This window comes from Manis pentadactyla, chromosome 3 (genome assembly GCF_030020395.1).
Source record: "Manis pentadactyla isolate mManPen7 chromosome 3, mManPen7.hap1, whole genome shotgun sequence".
Classification (NCBI taxonomy): domain Eukaryota; kingdom Metazoa; phylum Chordata; class Mammalia; order Pholidota; family Manidae; genus Manis; species Manis pentadactyla.
The window spans coordinates 95734899-95755491 of NC_080021.1; the positions used below are offsets into that span (position 1 = coordinate 95734899).

Genomic DNA, 20593 nt, shown 5'->3' on the forward strand with positions numbered 1-20593 from the left:
AAGGGCCATTTTGCATAGATGCAGAGGATCTGACCTTATTTTATTGCAGGTTTGTATTTCAGGTGAATTTTCCAGACTTTGTACTGATAATATATCACAATGCAAGACACACATTATCATACATTTCACCTCTATGCCTCCTTTAAGTCTTTTCTTTTGAGAATTTTTAAAACACATAAAAGCAGAGAGAAGTAAAATAAGCCCCCACATACCCATCATCCAACTTTAATGACTACGGACTTTTTGCCCATCCTCTGTATCTGCTTTTATATCTCCCCCTCACCACTTTTTGCTAGTGTTTTACCTAGGCATTATATTTCATCCGTAAATACTTCTGTATGTATCTCTTAACTGTAAGAACTTTTTTTAGCATAACAACACCATTGTCACAAGTAACAAAATCAACACTCAATACCTCAATAGCCTCAAATACTCAGTATGGCTCTAAATTTTCCTGATTCCTTAGAATGGTTGGAATGGTTGATTTGTTTGAATCAAGATCAAAACAAAGGCCACACATCCCATTTGGTTTATGTTTCTTAAATCTCTTTTATCTATAAGTGTCTCCTCCCCCACCTTTTTTCTAATGCTACATATATGTTGTGAAACATCAGGCATTCATCCCATGGAATTTCTCACATCCTGCATTTTATGACTGTTTATCTGTCCTGTCTTTCAACATGCTCCATTTCCCCTTGGTTTCCAACTTTGGCTCACACTGCTACACCTGGGGGGACTAGGAAAAATACTGATGCCCAGGCCCAGAGCTCATTTAATTGGTCTGGGACACAGCCTGGGTGTCAGGACTCTTTCAGTTCCCCATGGGGGCCTGACGGATGGTCAGGGTTGAGAACCACAGCTCAATCCCGAGTTTCCTGTGTTCTGGCAGGTAGAGCTAGAGGTCTGCTTAGATGCAGGTTCAACGCTATTGACAAGAACACTCCATTTGCTGCTGAGTACTTACTCCTCTATCACAGAAGGTGCATAATAACTAGTTGTCTACTTTCAGCTGGAATAGGATTGATGGCAGGTTCCAGTATCGTCAATATGATCACCCGTTAGAGAGTTCCTTATCAATCTTTCACTAAATAGTTTAATCAATCACTAAGGATGTCTGTCCAGATCCACCTTTCATTAGCATTGCAAAAGGATGGTTTCTAATTCTACTCATCATTCCAAATGGAATTATTCCATAAAGAACACCCTACTCCCACTGATCTTTCGGTTACCCCAACATACTGTTTGTCCAGCAAGTTTATGGCTCTTTTTAAGAAAAACAGCAACAATTCCCAAAGCTTTCCCCAGCATGAATCTTAGGCTATAGATTAGAATTACAGAAAAGTAAACATATATGGATTTCGTGTGATTTAAGAAAAGTTAGTGACGTGACAGATTAAGCAAAGCACATACCACTTTTTTTACTCATGATCTGCATTTCCTGTTAGAGCACATGGAGGATTATTTTGCAGTGCCCATCTTAAAATCCAAACAACACCATGTCTATAGAATCAGCAACAGAAATCCAAATTTTTTTATTTCTGCATGCACCATGAAGAATATGAAAATAAAAATGGAGAATTTATAGACATCAGTATATGTGGAGACTTTTCATCCAGATACTGAATCCAAGCCAAGCTTAAAACTGCTAGAAGGCAGCTGATTATCTTTTAAAATCTATTCAAGTTGATTCTGAGGAGTAAACTGACCAGCAATTTTCTATCCATAATTAGCCAAATAGAAAAGGAAATGAGACATAATTTACCCATGGTAATTTGTATTTAAAAATAAACTTCCTTCTGCTAAAATAAAGGTTTATTAGACATTAAAGTCAAAGGAAGTTTAAACACTTCCCTTAACAGAACAATTATTTTTCAGACATTTTAGGTATAACCTTAGCAGGAACAAAAGGGCAGAACTGGTATCTTCTATTATTTGCACTTGTCAAGGGCAAGCATTTCAGGAACAGCCAGGCGTGAGCAAATAGGAAAGTTTATTCTTGTAGAAGACAGTTGCATGAAAAATAATATGCTTCCAATGTGCTTATCTGATGAAGGAGTTGGGAAAAATCTCGAGGACATGTTGACAAGTGCCAGCCTCCAGTTCACCAGCATGGTTGATGCCTTAGGAGGAAGGACAGAGGCCCTTGAAACAAAAGGAAACCGCTTGTTCTCCAGAGTCGATCTCTCATTGGTATAGTAAGCAAAGCACACAGAGTGAGAGGTGCACACTAGCCAGGTACCCAGGATCATAACGAGTCAGAAGGACCTACATTCAATACTGGCTCTACCTCTCATCTGTGAAATTTGGGGCAACTTAACTGAGCTTTGGTTATCTCACCTGTGAAAAGGATTCATAGTCTAACAAACTATTGGAAAGATTAAGGGCTGTAATGCACAGTAGGCCCTCCTTATCCACGGGGGAAATGTCCCAAGTCCTCCGTGGGGTGCCTGAAACTGTAGATAGCACTGAAACCTACAGACACTATGATTTCCCTGCACACACACACACCTATGATAAAGTGTAGTTTATACATCAGGCACAGGAAGAGAGTAACAACCATAACCAATAATAAGATAGGACGATTGTAGCACTATAATGTAATAAAAGTTCTGGAAATAGCTTCTCTCAAAGTATCTTACTGCGCTGAACTCACCCTTCTTTTCATCATGAAGTGGGATGACAAAGTGCCCACGTGGTGAGACGGAGTCAGGAGAGGCATGCAGGAGCTCTGACGTGGCCTTAGGCTGCCAGTGACCCTCTGACAACTGGTGTGAAATGTAATGGTATTATTTGCCAAACGGACCTCTGCCTGTTCTTTTCCTCGGGATAAGTCTGCCTGTGCAGGCACTTAGATGGGGATTGGCTGTGTTCCGAGCAATTCCAGCTGGCGGAGGAGGCCTGGGGAGGGAGGTACCAGGAGGCACTTGCACTCTGCATCAGTAAGCTTGGTGGAAGCGGCCTTCACAGGCCGTCTTGTTAGAAGTGTTTGAGCAACTGAATGAGTCATTGCCTGCAGCAATGGTGCAGAGCAGCTCTCCTGGTGTGGCCTTGGCCCAGCAGCATCAGGGCCACCTGGGAACTTGCCGTAAACACAAATTCCCCAAAACTCCAAATCAGAAACTGCGGAGGTGGAACCCAGAAATGTGCATTTTAGCAAGCCTTCCAGGTGATTCCGGTTCCTGCACAGAGACGATGGTCATGTGCCTTTGACATGTGTACTTAGGTGGCACCAGATGACCTCTAACTTCAAAATTCTCCATTAATTGATTTGACTCTATTTGTACTATAAGCACGTACCTACTTTTTCTTGCTTCAAATCTCTCATTGAAATGTTCTTTACAATTACCCTGAATTAATACCATTCATGACTGAATAAAAACACTGAGGATTAAAAAGTGTAATTCCTCTCCTCATAGTTCATTTGACTAAGCTCTTGGATATAAGCCATGAGAAAGGACAATGTATTATTATTTTGGTTTCCTGTTGACCTCTGATGTTTGCTAGTTCATGATGAAAATTCATGTGATTCCTCTAAATGGGTTTATTTTATATGTCCAAAGAGTGGGTTGATTTCAAATTTGGTTACTCCCAAGAAGCCTAGCTCCTGAGACTGACTTCCACCCAGTTAAGTACCAGACAGCCAGTGTAATTCAGTGAATTTTCCACTACCTGTCAAAAAAAAATGGTTGCTGGGGAAAATTTCAGAGTAATATTTCTGGAAAATAAAATCCTCTTTTTATTGGAGAATGAAAAGACCTTTTTATCAATGAGGTTATATAGGCTGCCCCATAGTTACTGACCAAAATTGCAAAGCAGAATAAAACGATTCAGCTTCTCCTTGATGGGGCCTGGGGCTCCAACTGCAGACTGCCACGGAATCATTCCTTAGCACAGTGAGCTTTATCTGCCAGGCCCCAGCAGTCATGGAATGTGTCCTAAAAAGAATGCAGAGCACAGGGAAGAGGCGGGGAGCAGACCAAAAGCAAGAACCTGACCTACTTTCCTGATGAGGTCACACGTGTCTTTTTGTGCTCCTGGTTTCCTCCGTCTGTGCCCACTTGGGTAAGGTCGGGGTGAACCATGCTGACTGCTCTGAATTGAGGAAGCCGAGTCCTCTACTGACATCTTGCTGTTGGAATCCATGCATTAGTGGGCTCCTGCAGGATAGCCCTCAGTGGCATACCGCTGGCTCTGGCACATTCCTCTCTACCCACTCCTCCCTGCCTCTCGGGTATCAGCGTCCCCGATACCCTCTTCCTGTCTAAAGCCTGGGATTTTTGCACAAAAAGAAATGTGTTATTTTAGAAACCATATAGTACCGAAGAAAGTGGGCTCCAGAGTTGGACAGACTCAAAATGACGGACTGCATATCTCGGAGGCCCTGGAATAAATCCATGTAATACAATCACTGTCAGAATCGAGTGAGATTGAGTCAGTAAGGTGTTGGGCACACAGTAGGTGCTCAATACCTATCAATCTCCAGCCTCTTCCCCTTCAGAAGTAGCTTCTTGAACTTCTGTCTAGGATGAAAGTTAACTCATAAGGAAAACACACTCTGATAACATAGTTTACATTTTGCCTCAGTGGCTTTCTCTGCACTACTGAAAGCTCACTAAAAACAAAAAATCACTACTTGGAGGGAAAAAAGGCACAGTGTAATGAGCATTCATAACAGAGAATTCAAGAATGTTAATACGAAAAATGATCTTTACAAAGTATAATGGAGTTAGCAGTCTCCCATGAGCACCCTGAAATTATATACAGAATTTTGCATGAAAGTATATGTGTGTTATTTTTTTTCTGGGAAGAGTCTCTATAGCTCTCGCCAGATTCTCCAAGGAGTCTACATAAGGCTAAGAACCATGCATACAAGTGCTATTAATATTCCTCCCATTGATTCCATCTTGTAATGACAAGGCATTTCATATATTTTACATCAAGGGTAAAGAGAACAAGTGTCCTTTAGTGTTGTCCTGGAATGTGGGTGTTATACACAAATACACATTCTCCTCTTAGACAACCACATGGGGTAAAAAGAAGTCCCACTGCCATGTAAAATTTCTAAAGATGAAGAGGTGTAGGAGCAAAGAACCACAGTCAAGGACGCGAACTGGAAGCCACACCCCTTTGGGTCAAGGGATAGAGGGATTTCCTGGCCTCTGTTTCCTGTGGGCCTTGGGGGAGGACAAAAGCAGCCAACACCTGGTGATTATACAGAAGGATTTCCAAACAAACACTGCTTGCTCATTTCCCTTTGAAAGAGGCTAAATTGTTAATGTTTGTTTATGTAACCTGTTTGACTGGGCTCCAGTGGGGAGATTTCTTAAATATATGGCAGTCAAAAATACTGTGAAAAATTGAGCAACTACACTTTGATGGTAACAATAAAGACAAAATTCAAGCAAATTTGCCGTGTTAAAAGAAAAAGTGATGGAGATATAATGTGCTGCGTGGCGACTGTAATCAGAAATACTTATTGCATATGTAAAAGTTGCTAAGAGTAGAGCTTAAAACTTCCCATCACAAGAAAAAAATTCTAACTGTGTGGTGATGGGTGCTAACTTGACTTATTGTGGTGATCATTCCACAATACATGCAAATATCAAATCATTGTCATACACCTGGAACTATATATTGTATGTCAATTATACCTCAACAGAAGAAGAAATATTGGCTATGTCTCAGGGAAAAGAAGGGGTAAAGTTGAAGCAATGAAGATGGGAAAGAATTTGGTTAAAGTCCTTCATAATTCCCCTGATATAGAGCTTTCTTACTGGATGGGGTTTTTCTCTCCTCTATTGATATTTGCTATTTTAAATCCTTTTGGAAAATAGCATCGTAGAGCTATGACAGCAACATATAGCAGAATTATGCAAATTTACAGGTGAAGGAGTTCAAATTCAATTCTGTCACTTTATTGTCAAATGGCTTTTGTCAGATTTCTTAGCAAATTGCTTTCTTCGTAACTTACTCAATGCATTCTTCCTAAAATAATATATTCCTCAGTCTCAGTTTTCCCTATTTGACTGACTTCCCCAGAGAAACTGTGGTTGAAAACAAGTGTAAACTACCTCTTACCTTCTAAAAGCAGTTAACCCCTAAAGATATGCATTATCCTTTCCCAATAGCATTTTGCATCCATCAGGGATCTGGAATACTAGCTGCTCTAAGCATTTGAAACTGAACCCAATGGAGGCCCATCAAAAGCAGTGCTAGAGCAGCAAAGGATAAGACTGAGAGATTTCTGTGAAATTCCTCTACATTGCCTTCTTGCATGGAAGTGGAACACAGCCCACACGTTGAGAAAACCTGCATGGCTTTTTTTTTTTTATTAAAGTATCACTGATATACAATCTTATGAAGGTTTCACATGAACAACATTGTGACTTCAACATTCATCCATTTTATCAAGTCCTCACCCACCCCCCAACTGCAGTCACTGTCCATCAGTGTAATAAGATGCTATAGAGTCATTACTTGTCTTCTCCATGCTTCACTGCCTTTCCTGTGATCTACCTAAATTGTGATTGCTAATTATAGCTGCATGGCATTTTACAGACTTAACCTTACAGAAGATTTTCTTTTGTTATTCAAAACTGCCAACTCCACACACCCATTAGGATGGCTACTATAAAAAAAAGTGTTGGCAGCAATGTGGAGAAATTGATTGGAACACTTGTGCACTGTTGGTGGGAATGTAAAATGGTAATAGCTCTGTGGAAAACAGCATGACAGCCCCTCAAATAATTAAAAATAGAACTATCATATGATCCAGCAATGGCACTTTTGGGTACATATACCCAGTAGAATTGAAAGCAGGATCTTGAAGACCCTGCACACCGTGTTCATAGCAGCACTATTCAGAACAGCCAAGAGGTGAAAGCAACCCAAGTGTTCTTCAACAGATGAATGGATGAGCTAAATGTGGTACACACAGGCAATGGAATATTATTCAGCCATAAAAAGGAAGGAAATCTTGTCACATGCCACAATATAGATGAACCTTGAGGACATTATACTAAATGAAATAAGCCAGTCACAAAAAGACAAATACTGTATGATTTCCCTTATATGAAGTATCTAAAGTAGTCACACTCATAGAAACAGAAAGTAGAATGGTTGTTAGCAGGGACTGAGGAGGTGGTTGGGGAGGGGGTGGGGACTTTTGTTGAATGGGTACAGAGTTTCGTTTTGGGAAGATGGAAAAGTTTGGAGATTGGATGCCCAACACTCTGAATAAACTCGACCCAGCTAAATTATATTCTGAAGATGGTAGATTTACTGTTATGTGCTTTTTATCACAATTAAAATCTTTTTTTTAATTTAAAAAAGTTGCTGATTCTAAGTTCCTCAAGGGCACTGACAAAATATTAGACATCTTTAGGTTCCAGGCATCTAGTGCAGTGCAAGAACTCAAGACAGGCTTGCTGAATATCTAACACGACTTAGCACATCAGCACGGAATTGGGCAGATGGACAGAGGTGCTCTGCAAGAGGATCGTCAAGAAAGTGTTTTGGTGGGTGTGACAGTATGACAGTACTCTCAGTAACCCATGTCATACTTGCTGGACACACCTCTGGTTTCAGCCACAGCCATGGTGGACAGTGCCATTCGCCCAGACAACTTCCGAGCTAACACACCAAACCAAGACAGCAGGAAAAAGGAAGAAACAGAGTGAGGCCTCCCAGAGAAGAGTAGGTTGCTCACTAATGTCAAGTTAAAGAGAAAAGGCCACCTCCTGGGTCTCTGTGAGTCATCCCGCTCACAGCTGGCTCTGACCCAGCCACTGCCAACGTCAGAACAAACTAGATAACATGGGTCCTCATGTCCGCATGAAAAACAAAACAAAACAAAACCAGCTATGGAGCCAAATGATTCATACCTGAATAATTTCTGCCCTGAACAATGCTGGAAACCCTCATGTAACAACCAGACTGTTTCCTGGCAAATGTCCCGAGGCCAAACAGGGCCATGCCCTTCCAGCTGCAAAGTGGAGAAGTTCAGGGAGACATGGAGCAGCAGGGAGCTGGTACTGGGGGTGACCCAACAGTCACAATGCAACCCTTTAATAGAGCCGAGCTGCCAGATTTAGCAAATAAAAAGACAGGATGCCCAGTTAAATTTGAATTGCAGATAGACAATGAATGATATTTTTTTTTGGGTAAGTATGTCCCAGATATTGCACAGGACATATTGTTTATGCAAAATTCAAATTTAACTGAGCAACCTGTATCTTATCAGGCAACCGTGGGAAAGGAAGAGACCTAGATTTTTGTAACCAGTCTTCTGGAACCAAATTCTGCACCCTAATCCTTCACAGCGAAAAAAGAGCTACACCCAATATCTGGCAAAATTAACCAACTTAAACCAAGAAAGTGTTGAAGACCTAATAGCATTTTCATTGCCAACAGTTATTTATTCCTAAATTCATTTAACAAATATGTATTGAGCACCATTCTATAGCATGCACCAAGCTAGGTGCTTAGAATTCAATCCTAAGGGAGGCTTCCCAGGAAAAGGCAGTCATGAGGTTCACAGGCCACACAAAAGAAGGAGATAAGATTTTTAAACATTCATCCACCTCCTACTGATATACAAGACTTCGTACAAGTCTCCAGTTGAGATGACTTGATCTTGTTGGACGTGTGTCTGGTCTTTATTCTATTCCCAAAGTGCCAGCAACCTCATCTTTCAGGATAAAAGTAATGAAAATGGGCTTCCCGTGGTTCTCTTCTTTCTAATTAAGGCTTCTCAAGTTCTCAGGATTATCTGAAGGTCAAAATTTTGTAGGAAGCTTACATAGGAGTAATACGATTTAAAGCAAGCTGCAGTTGAGTTCCACCAAATTCTACTACTTGCCTTCCTGGGCATGTGAATGCTACATGGCTAACTTCTGGAGAGCACAGCAAATATTGCTTCCAGGGCACTTGGAGAAAGCAAGATTCTAACAAACCTAGAATGTCATTTTTTCCATTTTATTTTTTTGAGGTAAAATTCACATAACATTAAATGAACCATTTTAAAGTGCACAAGGACATGGCATTTAGCACATTCACAATGTTGTGCAACCATCACCTCTCTCTGGTTCCAAAACATGCCCCTCATCACCAAAGGAAACCATGTAACCATGAGGCAGTCACTGCCCATCCCTGCCTCCCCAGGCCCTGGCAATCACCAATCTGCTTTCTGTCTCTATAGGTTTATCTATTCTGGACATTTCATATGAGTGGAATCATACAGTATGTGACCTTTCAAGTCTGGCTTCTTTCACTGAGCATGATTTCAATGCTCATCCACATGGTAGCCTGTGTCAATACTTAATGCCTTTGTATGGCTGAATAATATTGCATCATGTGGACAGACCACATTTTATCTGCCCATTTGTCTACTCATGGACATCTGGGTTGTTTGCACCTTCTGGCTATTGTGAACAGTTCTGCTATGAATATGCAGGTGCAAGCATATGAATACCTGTTTTCAATTCTTTTGCATATTCTCTTGGAGAAATTGCTTGGTCATATGGTAACTCTGTATTTAACTTTTTGAGGAACCATCAAACTGTCATCCACAGTGGCTACACCATTTCACTCTCCCCAACAATGTACAAGGGTCCCAATTTCTCCACATCTCTGCCAAAGCTTATTATTTTCCATTTGTTTATTTTTTTATTATTATTATAACCATTCCAGAGGGTGTGAAGTGGTATATCATTGTGGTTTAGATTTGCATTTCCAAATGACCCATGGTCTTGAATAACTTTTCATGTGCTTCTTGGCCAATTGTCTATCTGCTTTGGATATTTATTTCACAGTCTTCTCTTTAACAAGGAGGCAGTAAAATATAGGGGTAAGGATATGAACTTGGAATCTGATAGTTCTATGTTTAAATTCTGTTTCTATCAGAAATAAATGTGAGGTCTTATTCAATTACTTAAACTCTATAAACCTTAGCTTCTTCACAAATAAAATCGGGATAAAAAAATACGACCTAAGAGGGTTGTTATAAAGACTGAATGAGATAACAACATATGCAAAGCGCTGGGTCCCTCTAGTATCTAGCACATCGTAATCCTTATCTTGAATTGCCTCCCTAAAGATGAAAATGGGTCCAGTGGTCAGAGATCTGCTTAGAGAAATTCCAGAAGTCTGATTTCTTACCACAGCCTGGTCTATTAAGGAATGTACTGGCTTGGGACCACATCACACAATTACATCTCGTGTTCTGGTGCAAGCTCCACTTTCGTTTGATCTCTACCCTGGCTTCCTTTTGGAAACATGCAAGAGTATCCAGACACAACCACACATTGTGTCCTCTCGCTGCGGAGGCTGCCTTCATGCAGAACAACAACAGCTGAGCTTGGAAAGATGGGGTGGAGAGCAAAGACGGAACCGGTCCAGGGCACCTGGCCAGGGGAATGCTTGCTTGTGAAATCTCCAGACTCTGGAAGGCAAAATATCTCCTTTGGTGCAAAAAGCTGGGAAAACAATTTTCTTAAAAATAAACAGATCCCAAGAGATCAGTGGTCTGGAAAAATTCCTCTGAGGTTCTCATAGGCTCTGAATAGAAACAGCAAGCAACTTTTCAGCTCATCATTTTAATTCATCCCCTCTCCAAACGTGAGGCACAGCACAGCTCGTCCTCATCCCTGAAGGGTCACAGTGGTTCTGTGAATCAGGCAAACCACACTTACATTTCCTTAGGCAGCGGGACTGCCCACAGAATCCCCTATCAGCTGCCTCCGCATGTTACTGAGCAGGGCTTTCATCCCAGACACGAGAGCCACTGCTCAGCCCTCCCTGAGGCCCTACCAACTCCAAGAATCTTCTTCCTCCTGCAAACCTACTTCCTTCCCACAGTTGTACACAGGGAATTTCCCTATAAGTTATGGTTAGCAAGAAATGAAATTTTAAAACATCCTTTGTTACTAGTTTGGGTGTTTTCTTTTCCTCTTCTAATTTGCAGACACTATGTGCTGTTTGAAAGGCACTGTGTTAAATACAGTATGGAGGCAAAGGTTAATCAGACATGGAACCACCTTCCAGTCCCCTAGGATCTAAGACGGGAGATAAGATTTGCATAGAAGAGAGGTGAATATACAGTGATGATAACAATACCTAATTATGAAGCTCTTGCTCTGGGCAAGGCATACACACTAATGCTTCCCAGAGACCCTATGAGATAGTTACGCCTCTTTCACACATGCAAGCTGAGTCTTAAGGGTCTGGGTCATTTTTTTCAAGGTTCTAGTTAATAACCAAACTAAAATCCATTACCCATGCCCCCTACCTGATTTTTGGATTAGTTCTAGATGGAGAGGGCCAAGCTCAGTGTCAGGAGTCAATACATAACAGGACTGAGTCGTCTCAGCTTTGACAGGAAACCACCATGTGGGGTCGCTAACTGAACTGCTTGCTTCATGTGGAAGGTGTGTCTTCCGTTTTGTTCACTCCTCTGTTTACCCGCTCCCGGGCCTTCTGTTAGGTAACAACGGTCTCTTACTCCCACTGTCATGTCTCCACTCTCTTCCAGTTCCATTTCTAAATATTCTTGCCCAGGAAGATTTCTTGGGCTGCTCTGGGCTCTCCTTCCAGCCACTGGGGTTGAATCCAGATTCTGCATATTCACATGTCACTTAGCATCTCCCTGACCTTGACATCAAAATTACCTGAAATCTTATCGTTCCAATCCCTGTGCAATTTTCTGACACATCTGTCTTGCTACCCAAAGTGACATTAAACCTGGCTGGTATATTTAGGATAAGGCCCAACACAAGCAAATATTTAATATAAACTATTAGTTGAAATTGATAGAGTGATTCAATTAAATTTATTGAATTTTTCATTATCATTTCAACAAACAGAATGCTATTTCAAAAATTAGAATTTTGAGAAAAACTTAAATTGAGTGGTCCCACTAATGAACCAAAAATGTCTATGTCTTATATCAATTTTACACTACACATTTTTCATTATTGAATTTCAGAAAGAATATAACACATTGTTTAGGTGTTCATGTTAAACACTTGATGTTTTAAAAACAGATTTTTAGAAAACTCCATAATCCCTTATCCTTAATATAAAATGATTATTTTATAAAACTTTCTAATCTTTGCTCAGCTTCCTATTTAACATTATAGCGTATGTACAACTGTGTCTTTTTCCCCTGTCACATACTGAATTATTTTTATAACCATATTTTACTAATCACATCCCAGTGGTTGAATATTTAGGATCATGGAATGTTTCTTCTACAAATATTACCAAACAAGCTCATGCCAACAACTTTGCCAATATTTTAGTTGCTACACCTGGATTACAGTCCCAGAAGTGAGATAACCGTGTCAAGTGATTCAAACATTTAAAAATCTCCAGGTAGAGCCTGGCTTTGAAAACGATTGTCCAGGCCACTGTCTTTGTTTTGTTACCATCTTTCTGGTCCCACAAACACTCAGAGCCTTTGCTGGAGCGGGGCTGTCTGTTTTACAGGGTCTCAGAAGCGCCTTCCTGCTTGGAGCTGCCCAGATCTGCGCACACGGGCCAGCCGGCACCACTCACCTGCCCCCTTCCCGCCACCCTTCCGCCGACTGCTCCGGAACTGCAGCACCTCCAGCGCCCTGATGCCCGACCTCTCCAGGACATCCACCTCCACAGTCAGCCTCCCCACCAGCTGCTGGGGGCGCACGCTAACGGCGTGCTCGTACTTCCCAAGCCGCCTCTGCAGGAGCTCTTCGTAACTGAGGAGGAAGACAGCCTTGTCCTTGCTGGGAATCAGTGCAGAGGCTCTGAATGTCTCAGTCCCCTGCTCCCTGGGAGGAGAGAAGAGGGAACACGGGTTGGAGAAAGCCAGGCTCCCCGGGCAGCAGCCAAAGTCTCTCAGGGGAAGACCTTAGCAAGAAAACCTTAGTAGTGGGAGCAGCAATGGTCTGCACTAGAGGAAGGTGAGAAGGCTCAGAGGATACCATGAGAGAGGTCAGACCACTGAACGTTCCTACCTCTCCCTGAGGCAGACCCAAGGGGCCAGAGGGGAAGGGGGACTCTGACATCAGGATGGCTCCCAATCAGCGATGGCCTCCAAGTGCTGTTGGTAAAGACAAGGATGTCATCACCTGTGGAAACTTGGTCACAGCTGTTTATTTAGTCACCATTTCAAAAGAGTTATGTGTCTTGCTAGATGGTAATAGTGACAGAATTAAGTTTTATCTCATAAGAAAAAATAAAGACAATTAAAAGTTCCAGGAAAAACAGAAATGTATACGTTGTGATCCAACTAAACTGTGGCATGATTCTGAACAATTTATGAACTGTAAGGAAAGATAATGCTGATAAACCCCTTTCGATAAAGACCACTTGGGACCCACCCACAGTCCAACAGGTGAGGTTTTAATAACTTGATATGGCAAGGGAGACTATGTGCCACAGGCATTGCAGAGAATCTCACCAAAGGAGGACGCAGGGCTGTTACAGGACTGGGGAGGGTAGAGTGTAGGTAAAGGTAAATGGTGCTGTCAAAGAAAGCAGGGCTGTGTGTAAAGCAGTTAATATCAGCCTGAACTGAGAAGCACACTCAAGGTTTCTTGCCCTTAGGAACCACAAACTCAAGATAACTGGGGACTTTTGGGTCTAAGTACCCTTTATCTGAAGCTGTAGACCTTGGTTACTTTTTGTTATCAAAGTGAACCCATGACTCACATCTTCCAGGCAAGAGTGAGATGTTCCATTTTCACTAAAATTTCCAAAAGCAAAGTGTCTGACAGTCTACAATATTAGAGAACAAGCTTTCTGAAAACTATGTCCTTTTATTAATAAACAAAAATAGGCTCACACATTCACATCTCCTTAGCTAGAAACTAAGATTATTTTTCTTCAGAGAGAACAGATCGCTTCTCTTCAAATGGGCTGGTAGAGAGGGAAACAGACTCAGCACTCTAGGCGGCTCTACAGTTGATTTCATTTATGTAGTCATTAGAAAGTAAACGGTATTTATTGGTTTTCAGGGTTAGATTCCGGTTATGCACAAAGAATATAAATATCGTGACACCAGAATTTAAATGCTGAAAACTCAGACAATGCAAAAGTAAATGATTAGGTAAGTAAAGATGGGAACTAGAAATGGAAAGGAAAAGGCAGTGAGAAGCAAAGGTGAGGGGATATTGCCATTTATGTTAGGAGGGCCATTCTGAGGTGGTGTTAACATGGTTTAAATCAATGGAAGAAGAGAAATAATAATGTAAAAAACTGGAATACAGAGGGAAAGTGGAAGTATTGTAAATATGCTAAATCCTCTTTCTTTACAGCAAAGAATCAACAGATAATGCCTGATTTTTATTAATCTTTAAAAAGCAAGATGAACATCATATTTAGAGTTGGTGGGTAACCAAGAAAAATCACAGAAAAATTAGAAATGGATGTTTCTAGAAAGTGAGAAATAGGGAGTGGGGGTGGGAAAATATTCCTTTTCATTATCAACCCTTACCTAACTCTGTTGTTAACCATGTATAGTTATCTATTTATTATTAGGATAAAAATAAAAAGGAGATACATACTTGAAGAAAGAGAAGAGAACAGGATGGGTAGGCAAGGAGTAGGAAATCTGACACTTGGTAGAAGTAGACTCCTTAATTAATTCCTCATTAAATGGCACTTACCCATTATCTTCTGCAGTCTGATTCCTTTTCTCTTTTACTTTATCACCATTTTTCTTTTCTCTCTCTGTAATTTCTCCCTGGTACACCTTGTCTCCGATAAGCCTGAAACACAAGAGACAGCTGGGCAACCAGCCTGCAGTTCCATGATAGAGTCAAACATGGATCTCCTAACAATCACAACCCCCAAAAATACTTCCGTTTGCCTTCTGGATAGGCAGAAAGAATGCATTCCAGTCCAGGGCACTACCCTTGAATTATTCATTTCATTCTAGGGCAATTTCCACCAACCCATGGTGCCTCTGTAATTTAGGAGGAAATCAGACCGGCTCAAACAAACTTCCATGAAGATTCACCAACTCGAATCTTGCCCAGACCTAAAATTAAACCTGAACATCTACTCTATTTTGCATATCTTTACGTCTTAGATCAGAAGAAAAAATATATATTTCATCAGCACATCAAGGGTTTCATGCTGTGTCATCATCATAAACATTGCCTCTTCTGAGCCACCTCTTTGACTTCCCATAAACAGGCCCCTCTGAAGGGGGAGGGTGGAGCGTAAGTAAAGTTAAATGGCCATCAGCACAGCACTCTTGGCTGTGAGAAATTATCTTCTTCATTAATTTGTTTACTTATTGATTCTCCCCACTGGAAATTCTGGAGCAGAACGAAGTTGTGTTTTCCATAGAAGTACACCAATCACTTTGAAGAGAACCTGGTACCCAGAGTGGGCACTCATCCGTTGGAGAGTAGGAGAGAAAGAAAGGGACAGAAGGGGAGCGGAATCACAGGACAGAGGACAGAAGGGAGGAAGCCAAGATGGCAGGGAGAGAGGGAAGGAGGAAGGGAGAGAAAGAGGATCACCCTCGATCCCTGTATCATCCTCGGGAATAAAGTCCTCCCCAGGCTGAGGCCCTCACATCATCTCAGGCTCACCCTGACACCAGAGCCCTTCACTGCAGGGGTCTGGGGCCAGCGTGTCACTTACATGGTGAAGTTGGTGATGAAAGCTGCACCTGGAATCTGCATCTGAAACCCAATCTCCTGGTCCGCAGAAGCCCTGTTCAGCATCCGGCAGGAAACCGTAGTGAAAGCATAGCGAGAAATGATGGTGGACTTCACCGAGAATTCTGTCATCAGGGGTTTGGTTTTCTGTTGGAATTAAAACACCCAGTGTTTTTCACTGATGCGTGAACGCATGACTCAGCCATGTGGGGGCAGGTGTGGGTCCTTCTTTCTATAAGCGAAAAAATCTTCAGTTTAGCACGTGTTTCCTTTCTTCTTTCTTTGGTACTGGTTTTCCCACCTTTTTCTCCTACCACTTGTAAAACAACTGTTGAACCAGTTTATGACATTGAAGCACATCTTTTAACTTTACCAAATGAACACAGTTAAGATTTCCAATTTAATAGAGAACATACATCACTTAGACAATTTAATGAATTATTGGAATTTCAGAAGCAAACAATGGGAAGTATATAATCCATAATCTTAATTTAAGGCAACAGAAGACACCGTAGTAGATAAACTTGGTAATTTGTCAGATGTATTCTAATTTTCACATTTTAATTTTCAAGTTCAGTGAAATTATAATTGATAAATATTGCATAAATAAGAACAAATCAACATGACATCAAAAATAGTTTCAAATGTACCCAGGGAAGAATTTAAATAATTTCCAAAATAGGCTGGACAAGGATTCTCTACTAAAAAGGCTAAATTTTATTTGGAATACTATGTAGCTAGAGCTGTACACTTTATCTAAGATATATGCTTAATACACTTTTCCCTAAGAGTGCTCTGCTTTTACATAAAAGAGGTAACTGATAGGTTGATAAGAATACTTAGAGACTGTCAAGATATGGCAATAGTGCAGAATGGATTCAGCTCAGTGTCCTTTGTCTTGAACATTTACAATTTGATGTGTGATAACTGAGGTTCATAGGTAACTTTCCAATCAGCAAAAAAGACTGACTTATATTTAGTGTGGTTTGGAATTCTCTGCTTTCTAGGGTGTCTAACAATGATCTCTGCAGAAAGGCTTGAACAGCCAGGCTGCCTCCAGGACCCCTTCATGAAAGAGGCAGGCTTGGAAATCAGGCATTCCAGATTGTCACTTGGGGTCCACGACCTCCTACCTGTGACCTGGGGGCAGTAAATTCCTGGCTACATTGGTACAGTGAGGGGACTGGACTTGGGGCTCCCTTGCTCCCACTGCTTACACTTGAGACGATTTTGGATATCGTGTTGATTTGTTCTTACTTATAAGATAATTATTAATTATAATTTCATTGAACTTGAAAGTGAAAATGTGAAAATTAGAAGACACCTGACAAATTACCAAGTTTAACTACTACGGTGTCTTCTGTTGCCTTAAATCAAGAATAAGGATATAGCAGACTTTTCACAATACTGTATCAAGAGTAAGAAGCATAGTTTATGGGTCCAAGGGACAGACTGAGAAATGCTGCAAGAAACTATTTTAGTTTTATTGCTTCTGTGCAGTCCCTCTTTTGCCGTAGAAGCCCCTGCTGCCACGTACTTGGCACAACCCGTGGCCTTTCATTACAGCCCCCTTGGTCTACCACCTATTGAAATCAGTGATGTGCAAATCTATCCCCCACTCCCGCATGCTACCAATGCCATCCCCCTGCCCCTACTAGACTGCAAACGTACAAAACAGGGACCATAACTTATTCATTTCATTTATTTTTTTACCCACAGATCTCAGTGTAGAATAAAACTCAAAAACATTTATGGAATTGAATTTTCTGGATCTTGAACAATTAAAGAAAAACATACATCCCCCAAAATAGGAAATGGTAATAAATGAGTATTTATTAAGCACTACTGGTTCCTTTTCTCAAGGCATGTAGGTCACACTGGGAAGAAAGTGCAAAAAATTGCATCACAGCAAGATATGTATACTTATTGGCTATAAGTTCCTTTCAGAGTTCAGAAGAAAGACATCAGTAAGGTCTGTAAAAATAAGAAAAGGTTTTAAAAGAGATGGAGACTTTGTATGTGGTGGAAGAGAACAAAAAGAACATTTTGAAAACAGAAGATGTGGAAGTAGGAATGAACACAGCACATTCTTGGAACAAAGAGAGCAGTTTAATTAGAAGAGAGCAGTTTAATTAGAAAGGAGGGTATAGAAAGGAGGGTACATTCTGAGAAGAATATTAGACAGGCATCTAAAATTGTCAGGAAAGGACAACCCCAAAAGCCAAGTGCAGAACTCTGCGTGGCAGGGGTTTACAGGGGTTTATGAAAATGTGTCACAAAAGAAGGACATGAAACAGTTGCCTCAGTTTTTCCCAAGGGCCAGTAAAAAATCCAACACACTTTCCATATTTAAGTTTCAATTCGTTATTTCATTGGGGGAAGTCAACTGGAAGACAGAGCGAAATCAAGTCTTCCTGTGACACATTACCTCTTCATTATTTTTCCTACAAAAGGCTAAGCAGATGGAAAAGCAGTTTGAGGCAGGGAGTGTCTTAATTAGCTGCTAGAGGGACCAAAAGTTTCTGGGTGACTCATGCGAGGCACTTAGAATCAAGCCACCCAGAGGATGTCCTGAATTACCCAAGATGCCATCTGGAAATGTAACTGAGGAATGTTTGCGTCAGCATTTGCCAGAAGCCAGGCCTCTTTCCAGAATATTAACCTTTTGTTGTTTTATTCTGATGTGTGGCTGTCTTTAGTGACCACTAGCAGAAATCATTTTGGAGGTGGTAGAGGCCCTGAGAAATCATCTAACTCAGCTACTCCTCATTTTATAAAGAAGGCTGGCACTTGGCAGGTGCCTGGCTCCGCTCTAGATCCAGAGCTCTTCGCAAAATCTCGGTGCCTCCCATTTTTGTGAAAAAGCAACATAATCCATATTGTTATTACATGAAGCAGAAGACCTCCAGTCAAGGCACCTCCCCATGGACTGTACTGCCCCTTAGGGAAATACTTTTACTCCTCTGGAGAGAGAGGGTGGCATCAGCTCTGGTTGCCTATTTATAGTAATTCATTTTACATAGCAATATTTCATTATATTTAGAGAAGAAGAAACATAAAGTGCAATTATCACCTTAATGTAGGAAATAATCCCACTCAATACACCTCCTAAAAACAGATAACCCATAATGGTTAGGGCTTGGAGTAGGAACTAACCCTCCCTGAGCTAATGATGCCTGGCACCATGCTACCTGCTGCATTGACTGTATTTTCTTATTCCCTCTGTTTTGCACACTCTGGAGTTTGTGGTTCTGATTCTGGAGAGACTGCCTGTCCCAGAGCTAGCTAATTCCTAGAGACAGCAAACAACTCCCGTGGGAGCACGCTTTTGACACACACCCAACCAATCCAGAGCCCACACTTTTAACCACCTTCCTTAGCAAATGCTCCCATGCCAAGCCCATATTTCCCCTGCTGTAAATCACCCCAGGGCCAGATTTTAGACAACTAGGGAGTACCACTATAACCCAGAGCCTGCCAGTTATTCAAACCACTCAGTCCCATGCTTACTCAGCACACCTAACCTGACCAGCCAATTGCTTCCTGCAAAAACCCTAAAAAAGGCTCTGGGCCATGCTCTCCCCTCTGCCCTTTCTCCCCTCATGCTTTACCATGTGGCCCTGTCTCTTGTTCCTAGAGATCTTTGATTAACTTCTTCCTTCATGACAACCATTTCTCTGTCTAAGAACAAAATCCTACTTAAAACAAATCCTGGCTTCAAATTTTAAAATACCTCCTATGAAGGATGTCAAGACATGGTCCCTGCCATCACGAGGTTAAATGACGATGGTGAATTATATTGCAGAAACCAGGAGAGTATCCATTAAGCCTTATGAAGACTCAGACACAAAGATACCCCTGCTTTTGAAAATACAAACATTTTTTGTGTATGTGATGCTAGAGTGCCTCATAAAAAGTGTATCTAATTAATTCAAAAGAAAATGAAGCAAATCCCTGTGATCCATGAGCTGGCAGTAATGGAGTATGCCAGCTGTTGCCACCACATTCTATTCATTAATTAGAGTACAGAACATTCAGAGACCTCAAATTAGTGTGGAAAATATAAGGAGACTCCTAGGGTAAACTGAGGCTACAGAGGCAGGCAGGAGCCAGATTGCGCAGGGTCTTAAATATCCTTGCAGTTTACCCTACAGGTGATGTGTAGTCACTGAAGACGTTTGCAAAAGATAGTGATGCCTCCAGTCTACTGCTGGAAAGATCACCCAGTACCAGTCAGACGGGGAAATAACGTTCATGTTATGAAAGCATAACACATGTAAAGGAAGACTTAAAATTCTAAGAAATTTCTAAGAAAAACCTAAGTGATTACATTAACAGTATACGCCAAAGGGTCAAGAAAAGCTTTGTAACCAAGAAGGAAAAACTCAAAGGCTATAAAGAAAAAATAAACTTATTTAGTACTCAGAACCTTTAAACTTTTATACAGCAAATATACCATAAACAAAGTTAAAAGATAAATGACAAATTTAGGGGAGGATTCAGAAGACAGAGTATCTATAAGACAAAGATCTCTGACATATTGACAATTAGGGAATAACAAACACAATAGGAAGGTGGGTACATGGAAAACTTTAATCTACAAATGTCGATTCTTCACTTGCTTCGGTGTGTTGACTTCACAGCAAAGTATTTCTTGTGTTAAGACTGTCATTAACAAGTAAAGGTTAATTTAGGTGTTTTAAATTTTTTTTAAGAAAGCCTTTGAAATTCCATACTTTGTCCTTAGAGTCCTGCTGAAATACACAGGATTTTTTTCCCACAAAGAAAAATCACTTAAGGGAAGCCTGATAAAAGCTATGCTGTTTCATGTCAGAATTCTTCTACCAGCAACTTTCTAAGCTTTGGAGGAGCTGCAAGCAAAGCTAATGCCTGGTCCAAAATGCAAAGAAGAGTGAGGGGATGGACACTTAAGGTGTACTGTG

General features: G+C 41.0%; 1 protein-coding gene across 2 annotated transcripts in view; it reads right to left on the reverse strand.

The window, feature by feature from the left end:
* The window catches only part of ITIH5 (inter-alpha-trypsin inhibitor heavy chain 5), a 70143-nt gene that overhangs the window by 39602 nt on the left and 9948 nt on the right, over positions 1–20593 (reverse strand). For both annotated transcript variants that reach the window (XR_008996348.1, XM_036908167.2), the window contains exons 3-5: positions 15634–15797; positions 14646–14747; positions 12556–12806 (exon numbers count right to left, since the gene is read on the reverse strand). Coding sequence is in view for 1 of the 2 variants with exons in the window: in XM_036908167.2 (XP_036764062.2) it covers positions 12556–12806; positions 14646–14747; positions 15634–15797 (517 nt within the window). In the remaining variant the exon portion in view is untranslated. The remainder of the gene's footprint in view (positions 1–12555; positions 12807–14645; positions 14748–15633; positions 15798–20593) is intronic.